Source organism: Parambassis ranga, chromosome 1, assembly GCF_900634625.1.
Source record: "Parambassis ranga chromosome 1, fParRan2.1, whole genome shotgun sequence".
Classification (NCBI taxonomy): domain Eukaryota; kingdom Metazoa; phylum Chordata; class Actinopteri; family Ambassidae; genus Parambassis; species Parambassis ranga.
In genome coordinates this window covers 8753267-8773046 of record NC_041022.1, presented here as the reverse complement: position 1 = coordinate 8773046, position 19780 = coordinate 8753267, and the positions used below count along the sequence as shown (strand labels likewise).

General features: G+C 40.3%; 1 protein-coding gene across 2 annotated transcripts in view; it reads left to right on the top strand.

Moving 5' to 3' along the window:
- Positions 1 to 2093: 2093 nt before the first annotated feature.
- Positions 2094 to 19780, top strand: part of rbm20 (RNA binding motif protein 20) — a 39358-nt gene continuing 21671 nt past the window's right edge. The window contains exon 1 of one of the 2 annotated variants that reach the window (XM_028400835.1): positions 2094 to 2719. In XM_028400835.1, coding sequence (XP_028256636.1) covers positions 2598 to 2719 — 122 coding nt within the window. In that variant the 5' untranslated portion in view covers positions 2094 to 2597. The remainder of the gene's footprint in view (positions 2720 to 19780) is intronic. The other variant, XM_028400845.1, reaches the window with a different exon arrangement.

Here is a 19780-nt window from a genome sequence, read left to right as displayed (position 1 = left end):
CTGGTTTGTTCTGCTGCTGCCAATCTAGACTTATCAGAAATGACTTTTCATCACTTGGCTTTTCAGTCACAGCTAGCTACGCTGGAAATGACAGATCACTTCTCACCGTCTTCTCAGGTCACGCGGCTGAACTAATGTTAGCCGCTGAGGCTGCGCCGGTGTGTTTTGGGAAATGTGGTTTGATTGCACACATGTAGAGTGGCGCTGAGGCCAGGCGGGCAGTCTGTTACACTACAAGTACCATGGTGGTGAACTGGACACACAGTTGGATTCGTGATCATGAAGTGGTTGTCACTGTGATCATTTTTTTTAAGGGTGGATTAGCAGCAGTGATGTGAGTATTAGTTTTCAAAATTGGTTTTCAGTTCCTTAAGGTTCAGGTGTAATGGCACTTTTCATTTAAAAGTGGATTGTAAACATGTTCATTTTTGTGTTTGAATCTTTTAAAGTGTTTCATCTTTTGTAAGTGCCACAACATCTAATATTCTGAAAATGCATGTCCCTATTTGCTGATTTTATCCGTAGATCAGTGCCCTGTAGGATAAAGTCACGTTGGGTGTTCAGGAGTCCTCCTCTCAGATCACTTGAGGAGGTCCTAACTTGTGTTGTTAAGTTAAAACAAATCATTGGACAAACAGTTTAAATGTAATTCTCTTCAGTTACAGCGACGCCTAACACCGAGTCATCCAGGCATGCACCATTATAGAAGGCACTTCATGCTACAGTGGTATCTGCTTTCTCGCAGGGCCAAAAATAAGTGTGGGGGATTGTTCTGTAGAGTTGTCACATGAATATATACACACGCTCGAACACACACAATGCATAGAGATTGTTTCCTTGTAGTAATCAGCTCGGAGGGGCCCAGATGTTTTTCTTTTTAGGTTGGCCTAAGCTCGTATGGGTTTGTGAGTCGTCGCAGACTAGACTAAACTTCTAAATTCACCAAGCAACAGCATCAGCAATGATTTTATATTTTGTGTAAAACCTGCTGTATGTTGATTTCCATGTCCACTTCCTGCTTGCAGCAGTAGTAGAGGAGCAGAAGGATTTGTAGTTTGTTGTTGGCGTGAGCGCATGCGGTTTAGGGAAGAGGTGGAGCTATAGTGTCATTGTTTCCGAAAAGTTGCGTATTGGGCATAAACATGGAAACATGGATACAGGCTTCTGAAATCTATCTACTCTGGGACCCGGTTTCAAAAGTTAGCATATTCAGGCTCCCACAACACCAGATCCATGTGGATGAAACACTGATACGATACCCTGGCTAAAAACCTGTGGTGGTGTTCAAGTGACTTTCATTCATTCATCAAGTTTACCATTAACCTCTATGATCCTCTAATCCTCTAAGGGTTACAGAAATGTGAATAGAACTGACCAATTTAAATAGTGTTCTTACTTAAAATTGACAGGTGTTTCTATATCTATCCAGACAATCACCTACATGCATCAGCTCCACTCATGCCATTTTTGCAGGAGCTCTGCAGACTGAGGTGCTGCCAAGATAAGGAGGGTCAGAGCAACCACGTAAAGCTTCAAAGCTGTTCTTCAGTAACTTAAAGGTGACACCACAGAAGGTTTGTCCACTCTTTTGATTCTCTTTAAGTTCGCTAAAGTAGTGTGGAAACGAGGAAACATGAGTCTACATTCCCACAGTTAACATTAATCTCACAATCAAATTACAGTTTCCTGTCCAGCCAAAATAAATGATTAAAAACCCAACCATGCAACACAAGCTAGATCTAGTCTCTGTGCGTATTGAGGTTTGCTCATGTGCTCTCACTCAGTACTGTTCTTCCCTTAGTGCTGATTTATTACTAAACACACCCTGCCTTTTGGCTCACAGATGTGAAACCTCAGACGGGCAGACCATTAGAAAATGTGAATAATCCTACACGGTGTTCCAGAGCTGGAGACTGAACCTCTCCAATGATTCAGCAGCTAAATTGATCCCGACACCTACTGAGTGACTGATGGCATTCCCAGAACCCCAGTGCACCCCTTTATTGGCCAGACTATGTGAGAGTGTGTGTGTTGGTGTGAGTGTTTGTGTGTGGAACTGTAGAGGTGATAATCAGCGGTGGCTGGAGGGACTTTCTTGTCCCTGTTGTTGTGCCGCGTGGAGCTGTCCTGGGCAGGGACTCCCATTTGGTCCCTTTCAACTCACCACCAACCCCCCTCCTACCATCCCCTGAGCCCACCTCTTCTGTTATTCCCTCTTAAACTTCACTCAGTCAACCTCCTGTTTCCCTTTGAAGAGGCTGTACTCTGACTTGTCCATCTCTTGACACTGGAGACAACACAGGAAGTAAAGGGAAAGGCTTAAAAGTGTATGTAGAACAAATTACAGGGAAATCGAGCTGGAGGGACAAGGCTAAAGGGGGGTTTTGCTGCCTTTGCTGCTGCTGTCGATCAGGAGCAGCTGGGTGGAAGTGCTGGTGTCTCTGTCATCTGTCTTTTCATTATAAGCGGAAAGAAAAACTGACCAGAGAAAGTTGCCTCATCAGGATTTGCTGTCTTTGGACTGTGGTAGTTATTTTTGCAAGGGGGTGGTTAGGGGTGTGAAGGCTGCAGGTGGTGCTATAGGGAGTTTGTTCTCCATGCAGCAAGCGTGGGATTGGATAAGTGGCATTGAGAGTGTGAAACAGGGCCACCTAAAAATGCTGGGAAAAGGACAAAGTGGCGGATACCTCCCAGAGACAACCAGTGAACCTTTGCACAGGTAAGACTCAATTATGTGAAATCTGCTGGTGGTGCGCACCAAAAATCCACACGAGATTTGCGTGATGGCGATCGTGAATACACACTTTTTTAAAAAACTAGCTGGAAATGTTTCTAAAAGTGTGAGCTGGAATGTGTGTCTGCATGAAATTTCTTTTCTCAGTGTGCTACGGTGAATATGATGACCATACTATAGTACTACTGCAGTATTTAATTTAAGGTAGTATTTAGTGCAATAACTACACAGTGGTGTACACAGTCTTTTTCAATCACAAAAACAAATATGAAGAAAAGTGCCTACAAAAATTAAAAAAAAGGCATTTTTTAAAGTATTGTTTTCCTATTTCTGAATGCCTATTCTTAAAAGGAGACACATTATATTGATATGTGTCAAAGTAAAGACTGGAAACAGTAGAGATTTATATTATATATGTAAATACATATGCCTGTAAATTGTAATAAATATTAGTATGCACTTTTACAGCCTTGCAACCAAAAAGTTTTTGTCATATACCTACAATATTAGAAAGCATTCTAATAATATAATCAGTTGTCTATCAAAGTACAATAATAGAAATAAGAAAGTAAGTAAATTTATTTGGGCAAATGAATATGTTCATTTCTTAGTGAATTCATACAAATTTGTGTAAATCTCACACAAGTTACAAGTGAATGAGTTGAGTAATATTTAAACTGTTTAGTTGGGCGCATAAAGACCACATATAATGGTTGAAATACATGTATGTGTATTTATAATGTGGTTCTGTTAAAAATACTATCGTTCATATTACCTGGAATAAATGCATTGACTAAACATACCACACTTTTTAGTGTTAAACATGAATAGTGATGCTACTCATGTTTAAATTAATATATTAATATTTAAATTAATATATTTAACACACCGTATGTCATGTATAAACGTTGGAACAATGTTGAAACGGTGAATTCTCAGAAGTTGTCTGTGAGCTAAATTGTGTCTGGTTAAGTCATTTAACTTCGGCCTCTTGCTGGGAAAAGGCCATATATTGAGTTTCAGTGTTTCTGAGCAGCTTTGCATGAAGTTATAAAACTTTTTACATAGCAGCTTAACTGCACTCCAAGAACATTTAATATCTAAATGATATTAAATACCGGTACTTCCTTTAGCAGTTCTGCTTTGTAATTTCTTTCTGCAGATGTTTTGTAGAATGTTTCTTTGTCCATTATATGATGGCTGAGTGGTTTAAATTAGTAGAAAGAATTTATCTTAAGAAGTGAACATCAGTTCGTCAACAGCTAGTGCCCACCAGATCTGTCCAGTGGTGACAATAAGTTAAACTGTGATCATGTATTTTGTTTGTTAGTAATATTAACACCAAGTTAACGTTGGTCACTTTCTGTTCAACAAAATATAATTGTGCAGCAGAGTGTGCATGGTTTTAATGTCTGCTGCTTATTTTAGATCCTCAGCAAATTAAGGATGTGTTTCTGTACCTGATACCCATCAGAGGCTTTTTTAAGAGTTTGTGTTAGCCAATAAGATTTCATCTGATGAAATCCTTTCAATGCATAAATTACATCTTCCAGCATGTGTGGATACTGTATGTTATAATGTGGACAAACTGCAGTGACTCTGACCTGAGAGCAGTGTGTACTAAGTAGGAATTAAATACAATAAATTGTAAAATCTGTTTAAGGACTTCACTTAAGTAAAACCTCAATATTGGTGGTCAAAAAAGACCATGAAAGAAACACAAAAAATATGAACATAAAGACAAGTGAGGTCTAAAAAAAAAAAAGAAAGAAAAAAACTTAGATTACATTGGAACAGGGCTAGTGTAATAAAGTAATAAAATCAGGGTCCAAAGGTAGTGAGTGCAATGCACAGAAAGGAAATGAAAGATTTGGATCAAATTGGATTTTCTCTCTTCTCTCTTTCTCTCTCTTATTTTAATTATTTACACTTACTTACACTCAGTCTTTTCCTATGAAGGGCTGGGACTAAATGCTTTAAAAGTTGAAGCGAAGTGAAGTTTAAAGTAAGCAATTTTAACAAATTATTAACTTTCAAAATCAGAGGGGTGTAAGACAGAGGTGTCGTGTGTAGTCATAGTTTAGGTTTAACATCTGTTGGGGTCTTTTCTTTTTCTTTTTCTGCAGTACTATAAAACCTGTTCTTTGTTGTCATTCTCTAAACAAGCTGTCAAATGGTAAACTGAGGGCTCCAATGAACTGATTTTTTAACATACATTTCTTGGAAGTTGTGGCTGGGTTTAGCATGTCCATGTAAATGGTTCTGCTGACTTGCTGTGACAGCTGAGTACATGCGCCCCCATGTAAACGTCTGCAGTGTAAACAATGAAAGTTGTAAAGTTCAGAACAAAAACACAGGCTAGTGATTAGTCTATACCCAGACAGGCAAAGGTAAATTCTATTCTGAGGTGCATGTGGCACCAGGTGGTTGTGTTCAGGCGCGTCGTATTATTTCAGTGATGAGTAGTGTGTGATGGATTATATTGTTGTAGGTCAAAGAGATTAGTTAAGCATGATTAACATGTTTTCACATTAGCTTTCATACCTTCCCTCTTTTTCTATTTCACTTTCCTTATCTAACCACTCGATCCCACCTGCTGGCTCTAAATCACTCCAGTATGTCACAGGAGGGAAAGACTGAAAGCGCCTCCAGTCCCGGCAGCTCCTCATCAGCACGCTGACAATGCAGCAGGAAAGGTGAATTCCACCAGACATCTGTCTTTAGTGAAGCTTCTCATGCTGCAATCCACATTTTGTTTCATGAGCTGACGTAAAGGCACCAAATGCTGTTAAACGGGCTCTCTTGCGCTTCACATTTTAAAGGGTTACTTCAGTTGTGGAGAACGATCCTCTTTTATTATCTTTTTATTTTTGTGGCTGGTCATAAAAAAGCAAAGAAAGATGAAAACATGAAAACATGTTTTAGACTTGTAGTCTTGTAAGATGACTGTAGTATTTGTAAGTTAACAATGGAAAGGACTTTCCACCTGAGGGCGGAGGTGTGATTTCATGAGCTTTTTTGTTTGTTTTGTTTTCCTAACTGACTTTTCATCTCTGTTTATTTTACTCTGTGTGCATGTGTGGTAAATCTTTCAAAAATATTACAACAAATCTCTGTACGTAACCTAAGAGTTTCAGTCCTTTACCCCCTCCGATTATTAACAGGAGCTAATCTGGTGGGCTTTCCTCCACCTCATAAGGCTCGGCTTTAATGCTTGTCTGGACTTAGATGCGGCCATTGATTAGCGAGGTGGCTTTACGGCTCTGCGACAGTGGGGCTATCCCTTTGAAATTCAAGGAATTTGTTTGAACAAGGCTGAACAAAATAAATGCCAAGTATTTTTATTTTGTTGTTTCAGGGACGGCTGCAGTGTTTGTGTGGTTCATAGTTCACAGATAAAAAAGTTAAGGCAACATATAAGCAATGTGCCCTACAAAATGTTGTTTAAAATGCCATCAGGCTTAAAGGAGTCCTCAGGGACTAGATGATATCTCTTCTTCAGCATTAGTGCAGCAAACCACAAGCAGAATACTATGGTCATCTCTTCCTTTGCTTGCTGAATTCATTCATTTAGATTAGTTTAGATTTGTTTCTTGGTTTGCCGTTTTATTGCACATATCAAACAATCAAAGTTCAGTTTTGTGTTTTTTTGTTTGGTTGCCTGTGTAAGCTTGTGCTGTCAGTTTTCATCGGTGTGCATACTGTAGATTTTAGTCTGTGCTGTAGCACAGGTTGTGTCTTAGTGTTCACAGGCGTTGAGTTGGTAGACTTAGCAGGGCTAACTATCTGGAACAATGGGAGTGGACGGAGTTAAAGAGGCTTAAACGTCTATATATGTTGTATCAACATTAAAAGATAGTAATGAGAAAAGAGCGTTGTCAGACATTTCCATCTGTATATATTTACAGATGAGATTTGCACATAACTCGGTCAGGCTTGAGAGGGATACAGCAGTTAATCCTGAAATCATCACTGTTCTGGTGCCTCTATAAATGAAGCTGTAATGTGACTCAGTTGGCGTAATGGTGCTCTGATATGACGCTGAAAAAAATGCCAGCTTATACAATATTAATTAAACGTGAAGCTGTATTTGTGTGGTTTGATTGCAGCTGCCTGGAGTCATCAGTAACACAGTATCAACTACACATTACTGTGTATCACACGCACTGCTGCTCCTAAGACTTTCAACTGTAACTCTTGGTCTGTCCCTCCACTCTGTGCCCACAAAACTGATAAAGATATGTAGGATTATGAAGAAAGATCATTACAGTACTCATATTGTTACAGTTTGATAGCCAATAACCAGGGTTGTTTGTTATTTATTGTAATTCAGCATAATGTTTCCATTTTCAGACTGACAAAGACTGTAGACAGATCATCCTTAAAAACTAGAAACTTCTCATGAAAAATTAGAAGCATCTTGAATAAAGTGCAAATATATTACATTTTGAATTCATGATAATCTTGCTAGCTGTTGACCTTCAAATTACAGGAGACAATCATTCAGGTCCTTTGGGGTGAGCTCCTCATCACTACTTTTCCAGTCCTTAATGCTTAAATATATGAGCTGGCAGAGTTTAAAGGTCTTGGTGTAAACACAATCTAAATTTAAAGGGCTGTTCATGTGATGTTAATGAAGTGCACAGCCCATTGGAAATTTACAGCCGAGATCATTACCAACTTTAATATGACAACCTTTGGACGTATTTATTTGAAATCTTAAGGCCAAAACAAAAAACAAGTTTGCTTAATTCCTCTGCTTTGAACTTGTCAGTGTTTACTTAGCTTTAAATACAAAGGTGTGCTCAAACCTTGTGGCATAGGTATTCTTCAGCATCCTAAACTTCACACAAAGAATAATGGAGACCAGATTTAATTCAGTCCAAGAGAGGATAAATCACAGGCAGTGGTAGGACAGCATACATTTTTTTTCTGGAAAACGTTTGCATTCTCTTGCTTTTTTTGTATTTCTCACCAATTTTGTGCCTCTGATAAACATGAAGAGCTGCTGTATAGTGCAGAGAGGGAAGATGAAACACATGGTACATTTACTGTTCCTCTTCTTTTTTCAACAATATAGCCAAATGCTGTAAGCACAGCTGCAGCTGCTCAGCCGGACTCTGCTTTGGCTGCAGTTGTGGTGGTAAATCTATGGTGCTATGGAGCTATACTATGACTGCTTGAGCCTGCAGTGCTTTTTTCAGATTTGTCAGATATGCTACCTGTATACTACTGGAGTTCAGGTGGTTTCAATACTACACGCTAGCTCAAACACTGCACTGATGCATGTACTTATTGTTACGACCATTACAAAATGTTGTCACAACAACCAACGCCTAGGACTACAATGACAGTGACAGCTATGTCATCCTATGGCTACAATCCTAAATAACTGTGGCTACACATCACGTCAGCCTTAGCAGCAGTGAACCAGCAGCAAAGGTACAGCTTGTTCCTGAGCAGTAACAGCTGAGGGTGCATTCACCCCCTTGTGTTCACAACCAGTGTCAGCCTCTTGAGTCAAAATGACTTGGGTTTCCTCCATGTTGCTGTGGAGGTTTCATCCATTTCTATCAGGAAGTACAAGTACTTCTGCAGTGGATGTTACACCCAGAAGAAATGTTCCCCAAAATAGTGGAGCAAGTTGTGCATCTGGTGTCAGTGACAGCAATCACATGGTTAGAATGTAACTCTGTATATTCTTCACAGTATATTATTTCTTGAATGATATGGCTACATTTCTGAAATCAAAGCTGGGTCCAAGGTCAGGAGTTTCCTTAGTATGTGATGTTCTCCTCTTATATTTCTTTACCAGGACTGTCTGTTTCGTGCTTCTGCTGTGCTGCATTTAAACAATATTTTAAATCCAAGACACACAAGTCAAACTTTAAAAATCACAAATGTAAATAACGTTTTGACAATAAAGGGGGGAGTTGATTATGAGATGGAAAATGTCCACTTGTTTTTTTTTTTCCATTGTTCTGTTGATTAGGTTGTGTGTAGGTAGTGTTATGTAGGTAAGCTTGGGTACGTGGGCACTTTCGCTCGAATTCTGCATAATTAATCCCGAGTTTGGTTCCATGAGTCACGAGTGAGTCAGATACTGTTTTAAGAAGTTGTCATAGCTGCTGCTGTGCTATTTTCTTCTGACATGGCTAACATGAGTAGGAGGCCTCTGCTCCCTGTTGTCAGTCAGCCTGTTGAGAGGTGTTTGTTGAAGATATAGTAAAGGGAGGCAAGAGGGAGGATTAAAGGCTGATTTCTATAATTTAAAAAAGTTTTTATGAGTCTCATAAGGTTTACTTCTGGAGGTGGGAACCTTTCACCTATTTAGGGTAATGTTGGCACTAAGCTGAGTGGACAAATGAAATTAACTTAAGTGGCCTGTTTTTATCCGTATGACAGAATGCTGGATGTTTTAGGGAGTGTCACTTCTGAGTATTGCACACTTGAAGAACGTATTACCATTTATTGACACTGACCAACAAGGATATCCTACAGGGTGCATCACCCTAGTGCTAATTTGTCCTGTCTCCATCCGACTGGACAAATGCGTCCACTTATTGCTCTCTGCTCCTGGATTTCAAACAGCATTATGTAGCAGCTTGTTTGGAAACTTTTTCTGATATAAAATAGTTAGATAGATCATGGTAGTATTATATGTCAGCACTGGTTCATTAATCTCCCTGATTTAAAAACAAAAACATAATATCTTTGTTTTGATCATACAGCTATGTCAGGCATCAGGACAAGGTCACACATCAAACAGTTCAATGAAGCATCTCAGCCATGAATTCGGAGAATGTACTGAATGCATGTTGCTCTGCAGGTTTAACAGTAGGAGAGTACGGGTGTCTAAATGACACATAAACCCACCCCCTTATTTAAGTCCAACACAGTCACCCTGCTCTGCTCTGTTAGGCCGGCACCAACAGCTGAGGCAAGGGTAGATTGTAGCACGTGTGCTCACCCCAAAGGCATCCTTCTTTCATCCGCATGGTGAGAGGACCAGCATACAGGAAATCAAATTTACTGTACCTCCGTCCAACACACAGGTGGAGCTCAGACATGTCTAGAAAGGTCAGAAATTAAGCTTCAAAATGACATATTAAAGTGACTTGAACATGGAACAACTTTTTTCCACCTTTTTCTGGTCCAGCTTTTTAAAAAACTCTTCTCCACACAATTCATTATTGTTTCGTTACTGTTACATTTATAGCCATAAGCCCTACAAAGCGAAGTGTGGCCTTTTCCACACAGCTTGCACTGTGTAGGCTTGATCCTTTGTGTTGTCCATTTCAAAGCTTTGAATCATCTACAGTGACTCACAAGCCACAACTACAACATCTAAACCTCAGAGGAGGTTTGGCCCCCTCATACAATATATTAAACATCACAGAGAGATATTTTTATAACATCATTTGGCTGCTATTACAATCACAAATACACATATTTACTTTTCCTGTTCCAGCCAAACAATTTGATTTTAGTTCATCTGGTGGTAAAAAAAGCTACATTTAATCCCAGATACAGGTAAAAGTTGGACATTGAGGCAAGAACCCCTGGCCCTGGCTGAGACAACCTTGATGACCAGAATGAGGTGAAAACAAAGAGGCTGAAGAGAAGAGATGGCTAGGGGCTGGGACTAGAGACCATTTGGTTACAACAACACAGGCAAATGGATTATTAGAATAGAAACGGGAGAAGCAGCAGTGACAAAGAATAGTCTATGCTGAAGAACAGTGCTAACTTCAGCCATCACCACCTTGATAGTGCCTGGCTTCACCTGGGCGAAGAGGTGGATGTGAGCTGAGGTGGACAAATGACACCCAAGTAGCCAACTCATGATCTATGATTCCAGAGATTGACTTACCTATGGAGCCAGCTTCCGGTGGCCATTAGAGGAACTGCAATTTTTACCGGTAGCTTTTTGTATATCTCGTGGTCAGTATTAGTAGTATAGTATAGTATAACACACTGTAACACAATAATCTGACACAACACATTGCCACCAATGAAGCTATGTTACTGCATCGTGACTGTTGATCTCTCATCATTTTTATCTTGGAAAAGGCACGGTGGTGCAGTGGTTTGTACAGTCAATTCCCGGTTCGATTTTGACTGGGGCCTTCCTGTGTGGAGTTTGCACGTTCTTCCTGTGCCTGCGTGGGTTTTCTCCGGGTGCTCTGGCTTCCTCCCACATAAGACGTGCTTGTTAGGTCAATTGGTCACTCTAAATTGACTGTAGGTGTGAGTATGAGTGTGTATGGTTATCTATATGTTGACTGGTGACCTGCACTGCAGGACGAAGCGGGTTAATGGATTATGGATGGATGGAAAAAGGCAGACAGCAGAATAGATGTAGTACAAGCAATGTTAGGGAGTCAGCATGGCTGACACTTAGATGTTGATATTACCTGATTTGATCATTTTAAAGAGCTGGGCTGTCGCTGATGATCAAACCAGGACTTCTATCAGTATTATTGTGTATCTATGTATAAGTTACTAAAAGCAATAATGCCAGGCTGGAACCTCACCACAACAGAGAGGCTGCTTAGCAGGAAACACTAGGCAAGTAGGCTGGCAGGTTTAGGTGATAATTAGCTATATATAACTAGATATTCTGGTGATTATGATCATGACCTGAATAGGCTGCATTTTTTTGTTTTTGTTAACTGTAAAGCGACTACATAAAAAAACAGCTTGTGTACCCCATAGCTGTATTAAATAGTTAATATGTCAAGTCTGCTCATAACTTTTATCAAGTGTTAAGATGGTTGAGCATGTGTTTGACGCAGTGTAAGTGTGATGTACCATGTGCTCAGAACTTGGATGCAGTTCAGTGACATGGCTGTGTGCCTCCATAAATCATACTACTGATAAATGTGCTGATACACACCATATGGTACCATTAAGAAGAGGAGGGCTGCAGGACCTAAGTCATTAACAACTCCAGTGTGATATACAGACAAACTCTGTAATGATCAACACTTAAGCAGCAGTATTAGGTCCCTCCTTTTGTGTTAGGTGAGTGAGTTGTCTATTTGTTTTAAGTTGGCATGTATGTTGAGGGAAGGTGTGGCCCAGGGGTGAAGGTGATAAACATTGGTATTTGACATTTCAGCCACAAACATTTGGAAACTTAATAAAGAATCTTTGGCAAATAAATGTCACCAAACTATTTATTCATCAGATCAAATCTGATATGAACACAAAATATTAAAGACAATGAAACCTGCCGTGTTACCTATGTGTTGGAATATAAGAGGTATCAGCCTGTTGCTTTCTCACAGATATAGCAACAAACCATGGTTATGTTAAGAAAATGATTTGTGGTTCTGGGTCAAACATAATAATAACAACTACTCGTCCATATTAAGAAGTGCCAGCTGAGGTGGTTTAGGTGGTGGAGATGCCCCCTGGATGCCACCATGACCTGCTGGAGGGATTGTGTCTTCAGCTGGCATGGGAGTGATCTGTTGTGGTTTTTTTTGAAAGGTTAACAGCATGTGTAGTGTTTGGTATGACTGTAAGTTGTGTGCCCTACACAAGCACCTCCATTTAGTCACAGGAGAAATTAATCTGGACAGTTTACTCACGGGAATGACTACTGAATGACTTGGATTGGAATTTTGACTAGAATGTTTATTATTGTTTAGAATTATTTATATTATTACTTGCTATTTTACCTTATTTTATACTTCTAACCTGTTTCTGGGCATGCATGGAGCACCTGGAATGTAATCAATTTCCCCCTGGGATTAATAAAGTATTTCTGAATCAGTTTTGTATCTTTGGTATTGAGTGAGCTGAACAGTGATTCTTCACTGTAATCACTAACAGTTTGCAGATGATTATTATTTGTATTTGAAGCAGTACCAAACTTGTTTGTTGTTTGGCTTGTAAAGCAACATGTGTAGGGTCTAAAACTAGCTTATGTATCGTCTTGCAGATTTATGGGTCTGAGGTTAGCAGTGGCATGCAAGTTCATTTTCATCATTGGGGACATACGTCTCATTTATAGTGGCAAAGGTAAGCCAGTTGTCATGCTTCTTTACAGTTTTGACCATATGTGGCATTGAGTGGCAGCCCAGAGACCTATGATGATTTGTGGTGGTATTACGATACAGCATGACATCTAATAGGGTTGGTTCACATTACATCTTTGATCTATTGCTATTTGTTTTAACCCATCTGAGGGGTGAGAGGAAGCTCATCTGAAGCTGTTACATTCAGAACCTGGAACGCACCAGGTGTGTTACATATAAATTATCAGACATGCCATATTCCCAACCCAGGGAAGAGAATTGGCCTGGACTTTTTATACTTCACGAGAAACCTGTGTGCAGAACTCCTCACACCATCCCCTCATCTCACACACACACATTTCACTCCTGAACATAAGCAAAATATATATAGAATGCATATATATATATATTTCTTGTTCTCACTTAATAATAAAACTAAAAATGATTGCTTCAGTATGCTGGTGGTCAAATTTAACTTCCTTCCCCTGGGTCCTGTAAAGAGTGAAGCTCGGCTACAGTTACCAAATAATCTTCCTAAAACCATTTACCAATTAATCTTTAGTTTTTACCTCAGTAGGACCTCATGGAATGCTGGAGTACATTACATTCAGGGATTAGAGTTAGATGAGGCTGAGCAGGATAGCAGTGGGAAGAATGACTCTCCTGAGATGACATTGCCACCAGTGAGAACCACTCAGTCTGTCAACAAACCCATTTTATTACTTATTATCTTTCATGAAATCATATCCATGTGCTAAACTCTCTGAGAGTAGTAGTAAAACCCTCTACAGTCATGTATAGAAACATGTTATGTTAAACAAACAGACCTTTTTTACCTGCGATAACAGTAATGTTTGATTTTTTTGTGTTTTGTTGATATTTCTGCAGCTCAAATTTTTCTGTGCTGACTCACAGTGTGAGCTTCCTGCTGACCCGTCTCAGCTCCACTTCTGCTCTGTCTCTTTGTCTGTATTTGGAGTTAATGATGCTGCCAACATGGCAGAGGTCATAACCTTCTTCATAGCTTCAATGACTCCTCTGTCACCTGGACACCAAGGTGCTATTTTCTGTGCAGATTTGTTCTGCTATATTTTTAGGCAGGAACCTATTTTTTCACTTTTCGCAGGAAGTGAAAATCAATTCAGCTGCATCACTCTGAGAGGCTTTTCTATAATGATGCAAGTGTATACAGTAAATCTAAAAGCATTATTCTACAGTTGAAGTTGAGTCTGATCTGTGATGAAAGTCCCAAAAGTGTGGAGCAGCAGGGGTTCAGAATTGAGAATATTTTGGATGTAGTGATGAGTTATGTAAAGGTTTGTGGGTCTGGAATGAGTCACTGCTCTGTCTGTCAGCACAAACCTTACATAACACTAAACTGTTACTTTGGAAACTAGGTCAGGTCACACATCATCGTGTGGATGCAACAAATCTGTCTTTTTTTTGCTGTAGGTTGTGTTTTTGTTAGTATGCTTGAACAGCAAGTTTATCATTGTCTTTGCAGCTCACTTAATGACAAAAGAATGAATAAGAGCAAAGGGATTCTCTTTATTTTAATCTTACATAAGTACACATTTCTACCATTGGCACATTTTCCTCTCATTTCCCTCGCATGTATGAACTGTCGTGTGCATAATGTGTGTGCACAAATACTCACCCACACTGTCTTTTATGAATGTGCAGAGGTGTGATCACACCTGTTCTTTGATCCATCCCTCATCATAAAGGTTGACAGGATGTGACTGCGTTTTTGCATTTGCATTAAGGAAAGTGTGAAGAGAGCGATTATTTCAGTCCTTCGAACACCAGGGAAGGACGGTAGAGTTGTCATGACGAGTGGTCATACTAAAAAAGGCAAAGTGTGATCACCCAGTGCAGCTGATGCTGCTGAGGGTGAGAGCTGCAAAACTGCAAAGCAAATTAAAACCTGAAGGATAAAACTCACAAAGACGCTAAAATCAAATATTGCCGTGATCCACAGTTTGAGAAGGAGGAAGTCAAACACACAAGGTAATATGGCTTTCCAAAATAAAACAGGAAACACAAAACACAACCACAAACACACAGGGGTACCCAAGACCAGAAATAAAAACTATGAAAATGCAAATATTCTAAAATAACCAGGAAGAATGAAAGAAAGAAAGATCAGCAGAACACATGATCAACAGTAAATAAAACAGGAAATCCAACAAAACTGTTCACAAAACACCAGAATACTAAATAAACTAAGAAAATCACAGATTTGTTCATTTTATCATAAAATTAAATGATGCGAAACAAACTGTGGATCATGACATATTTCTATTTATTTTTCCAGATCGTTTAGGTAAGTTTTTATTCTTTATGCTACAGAAAAATATAAATACGTGATTTTCCATAGACATAGATTGTTGCTCTAACTGGTAGACAGCACTTGCTGACAGTGCTGGCCCCATAGGAAAGACAATCATACATCAACCTCCTATTCCTGGCTTTTGCTATCAGCCACTCTACACACACTATCATCAAGTGTCAGAAATGGATGATGAAGAGTTGTCTGTGACTCCAAGGAGAGGAGGAGTGTAGAAGATGCATGCACAGACAGAAGGAGAATATTACAGAGCTTTGCTGTCATGCCCAGCAGTTTGAGGAGCAGATTAGAAATCAGGCATGCTAATGGGCCACCCAAAATATCCAGTGTGATGAGGAACGAAGCCTGGAGGGTTTCTGTTTGTCATCACAAGGTCAAAATCCATGCCAAAGAGCTTCCTGTCAATTTACCTCACAGCTTATCAATTGCACCACAGGGAGGTGATAGGGCACAGGTGGTGGGCTCTGACTGGTTTTCCCCTCAGAGATAGCTGTCATTATGCAGTTGGTCATTATAGCACCTCCGATTTGAATCAGTTCTCTCGATTTTTTGCATTTCTCTGTGTGATGAGTTGCTCCAGATTGTCAACTGACGGAAAAGTGTGCAAGCAGTAAACAAATGATTGTGTGTGTGTGTGTGTGGGTCTGGAACAGCTCAGATACAGCTGTCAGTGACTCATCAGTGTGAAGATAGCAGGGCAGTAACCTTCCTCCCTCCCTGCGGTGTAGGGATTTGCTGGTTTCCCCCCGCAGACAGTGAGCTGCAGATAAGACTTTCTATCTCACACTGTTAAAGCTTGTTCGTTCTGTAGCCTTTCAGAAAAAAACTTGGTTCACATGCATCAGTGTATACATGGTGTATGTTAAACTATTATTTATCTGATCATCTGCTGACAAATTTCAGCATGTACATTCTCGGGTGTCAGGATGATTATATGGGGGCAGGCTGGTTTTATAATCTTCAAATCATTTGATTATTTTAAACAACAGTGTCTCAATACAAACAAGCAAACACAGCAAATTTTACTATGCATATCCAAAGGCTTAATACAGCTCAATAAAATTGACACCATTGAACTATTGAAACATGGCCATAAACAGCATTGAAAAAATGTAATTGCCACTAAAAACTGCCACCTTAACACAAATACGTGGTTAGAAGTTGTATTACCCAGTAATACCAACTAAATTTAGTAGATGCTATTTCTTTTCATTGAGGTGAGTAAAGGTGCAACAACATGCCAAGTGAGCTAATCTTAGGGCAAAAGCAAGAAGGCCAGCTCGTCTGTCTTTCCAAAGTTCTTTGCCAATAACTAAAAGCCAGTCTGAGTTTACCTCGTCCAGCCTCTTCATTGTTCTCTCTCTCTCTCTTTTTTGTCTTTTATCCTCTTTTATGTTCTTTGACTTCTGCCCTGGTGTTAACAATAAGAATCCTAAGCTTGTTTCTCCATTTGGCTAGCTAAACAGCAAAAGCTGGTCCCAGCACATATGGTAGCTTCACCAGACACCCTTTACCTTGTATTATAATGGCGCAGGTGCCCTTTTGCCATCAGTACAACATTTGAGCCACACAAAGTCATTCAAAGACGATCAGAAAATCTGTTAGGAGGCAAGAGAGGTGGTGTATTTTTCTGCTTACATTTCCCTGTGTTTTACAGCATTTTGTCCTGTTCTTTGTGGGATCTGTGAGGCCTTTTTTCTGAAATAGTCTCATATGATTCATTGGACGGGTTGGGCCTTTCCCTTTTAAAAAACTATTTAAGTTAAGATGGATTCCACCCAAACTGTGTTGAGTAACAGTTCAGTCATCGCTTTGAAAATTGATGGATATGGTTGTCTCTGATGTCCTGATATAGTGAAATGCAGCCCAGGCACAGGCCATACGGACATTAGGCTTGTTTAAAGTGAGGACAGCAGATGGATAAAACATTTGGGGCAAAACAACCAATCCCTCTCTCTCTCTTTCTCTCTCACACACACACCAATTTACACACACAGGGCAGACAGTGACTGGGAGGGTATTGCAACCACATGGCCGAGCATGTCTCGTTTCAGGAAGCTGCTGGCTTCGCAGCCTGCTCAAATAGCCATTAGTACAAATTAGCCAAAACAATGAAAGCAAGTGAACTCAGCAAGTTCTCCAACAGCTGCTCGGTAGAATCCCTAAAACGTCAAATGAACTAATGGGGGAAGAAGAAAAAGTCATTCAGCAACAGCCCACTTTGAGTAAGAAATCCCCCTCAAAGCCAGTGGACAGAATGGGTTGGCTATGCCCTGCAGTAATGACCATCAAGGGATTTCTCTGTCGAGCTTGGTCATTGAAATTATACACACTCATAAATAAGAAACAATAAAAATGTATTTTATCATTTTATACAACAGTGTCTAGCGTTATCTTTAGGTTTAGGTAAATTCACATACATTCTTCAACTGATACTGCAGCCACAGTGGTGTATTATCTCTGTAACATAGAGCCTGTTTCATAAAGTCAGCGGACACAGCGGTGCAGTCACATAAAATTAATGCCGTATTTCAAAGACTGACTTAATGTATCACACAGATTTGCACCATCTTCAGTTACATGGGCAATGAGTAGCATCTAAATATTTTTAAATACACAGAGACCTGATAGGATAAAGGTGATGATATGGCAAGTTTGGCAACAGTCAGCCAGCATGTGTCTGCATGAGCTTAATGCTTTAAGGTAAACTAATGCTGATATACGGTTAAAAAAAGAGAGAAGAAATGGAGAGAAGCCTGTCTGAGTCATTTTTGCTTTTTTGTGTGTAAGCTTCTTCATGTAGGGAATCTTTAACACTCATGTCTTTGAACAAAGATGCAATGAGCAAATCGTTTGTGTCTCGATCCATACGGCTTCACTCGGCAGCTGTGCGTAACCACCTGTCACTGTGGCGCTGGGCTGTGGCTGATTACTTTTGCACAGTTTGTGGATGCTATGGTTTTCTTTGAAAGCAGTTTTACACATTTCCTGTGTTGCTCAGTGGCAGGGAAGTAATAATTTTATAGAAATGATGGGAGGCGAGAAGCGTACTGCACTGCCATTGGCTACATGAAGTCAGCAAGTCGACGGCACAGCTGGGTGTGATTGGTATTTGTAAGCGCGGCACCAGTGACAGATGGTAAAATGCAATGCTTGCTTTGGACAGAGATGGAGGAGAGTGGGAGTGAGGTAAGACCGGGGGGGGGGGGGGGGGGGAGAAGGGAAGGATTGAAGGAGGAGGAGTTGGGGGAATCACGTCACCTTGTACACTAATATAGCTCTGATGTTGCTGTCCACATGCAGGGAAGACCAATCAGGTGCTCACTGCACAGTAGCCTACAACAGAACTAGTCTGTTAGCATGTGTAAAATGTAGTGGTCTTTTTTTAAATGTTCTTATTTGGAAATGTGGAGTTTCTTTTGAAAAATGTGCATAGAAATATCTGCCAGAGGAAAAAAAAAAAATATTGTCTATACCCGGGCGGCTATAAATAACTATTTCAGAGCAGCAGGAAAAATGGCTGGTCCAGCTCAGTTGTCAAAGCCAACACAATCCTCCCCCCACTCCTCATATTACTTCACCTCTGAGTCTTGTGACAGTTCCTGTGCTTGAAATTCCACCTTACAAATATGTCTGTGATACAGTTTAGAGAACATTAGCTTGTTTTGGGGTTCAGCATCCCTCTTTTTTTCCTCTTGCTGTTTACAAAGTTTAGACTTTCCCCTGTGAGGGTGCCATCCTTATCTTTGCCAGCAGCAGGTCTGACAAGCCCTGCAGATCTCTGATGTCGCTCTGTCCCAAGTCCAAGCAAGCTGTTCGAAGATTCAGTCACCTGGCTCCCAGCTCTCAGCACCCAGTTTGACACTCAATGTCAGCAGATCCCAGGTAACTGGACGAGCTTTATTTAACCCTGTCAGCACTCTTGCGTCAAAACTGACCACAGAACACCCGATAGGCCAGAAAAGCGACACAAGTGTTGATAAACTGACAGAAAACTGTGGTGTTAGAATTTATGGTTTACGTTTGAAAGCTTTGCTAGCTTACGTCAGTGCCAAGTGAGCACATTTTGTCAGGTCTAGGTGTGGAAAGTTTCTTTGTGAATTATCAAGTGTCCAGGTATACCTCAAACAGGTGTAAGCACAATGTCAGCAAAGCTTTAAAGGCTAATTGGTGTTTTCCTGCTGGCACAGACATATTTGTTGGAATGCTCTTAAACGTTTGCAGCTGTTACGTCAGAGGGTTGCGTTTGACCTCCGTGTTTTTCTGTGACCCCAATATCCTGTGTTACACCTTCCTAATGGCTGAAACAAGATCATGTACAGCTACCATGTACATGTGAGAAGTGGAGAAAAATGTTTCTACAGCATAAGCCCCTCAAGGCTTAGTTGCATGTCTCTGGGTGTACCATGCGTTTGTGAGTGACAGTGACTTGAATGTCCTTCATGAGAACTAGATGGGCATGATACATTTGATTTTATTTGCCTCACAAATTTTACTTTACCTTTTAATAAACGCTGTGACTGATCCCCAGCATAAATCTGACCTTTTTACAAGCAGCATGAGAGAATCAAAGCATTAGTGCGGACGGGTCGGGCCTTATGGGGGTCGTGAGGGGCCAGACCCCGTGTCTCTGCAGCTAAGATACCTCACCCATTGCTTGGGCGCCAT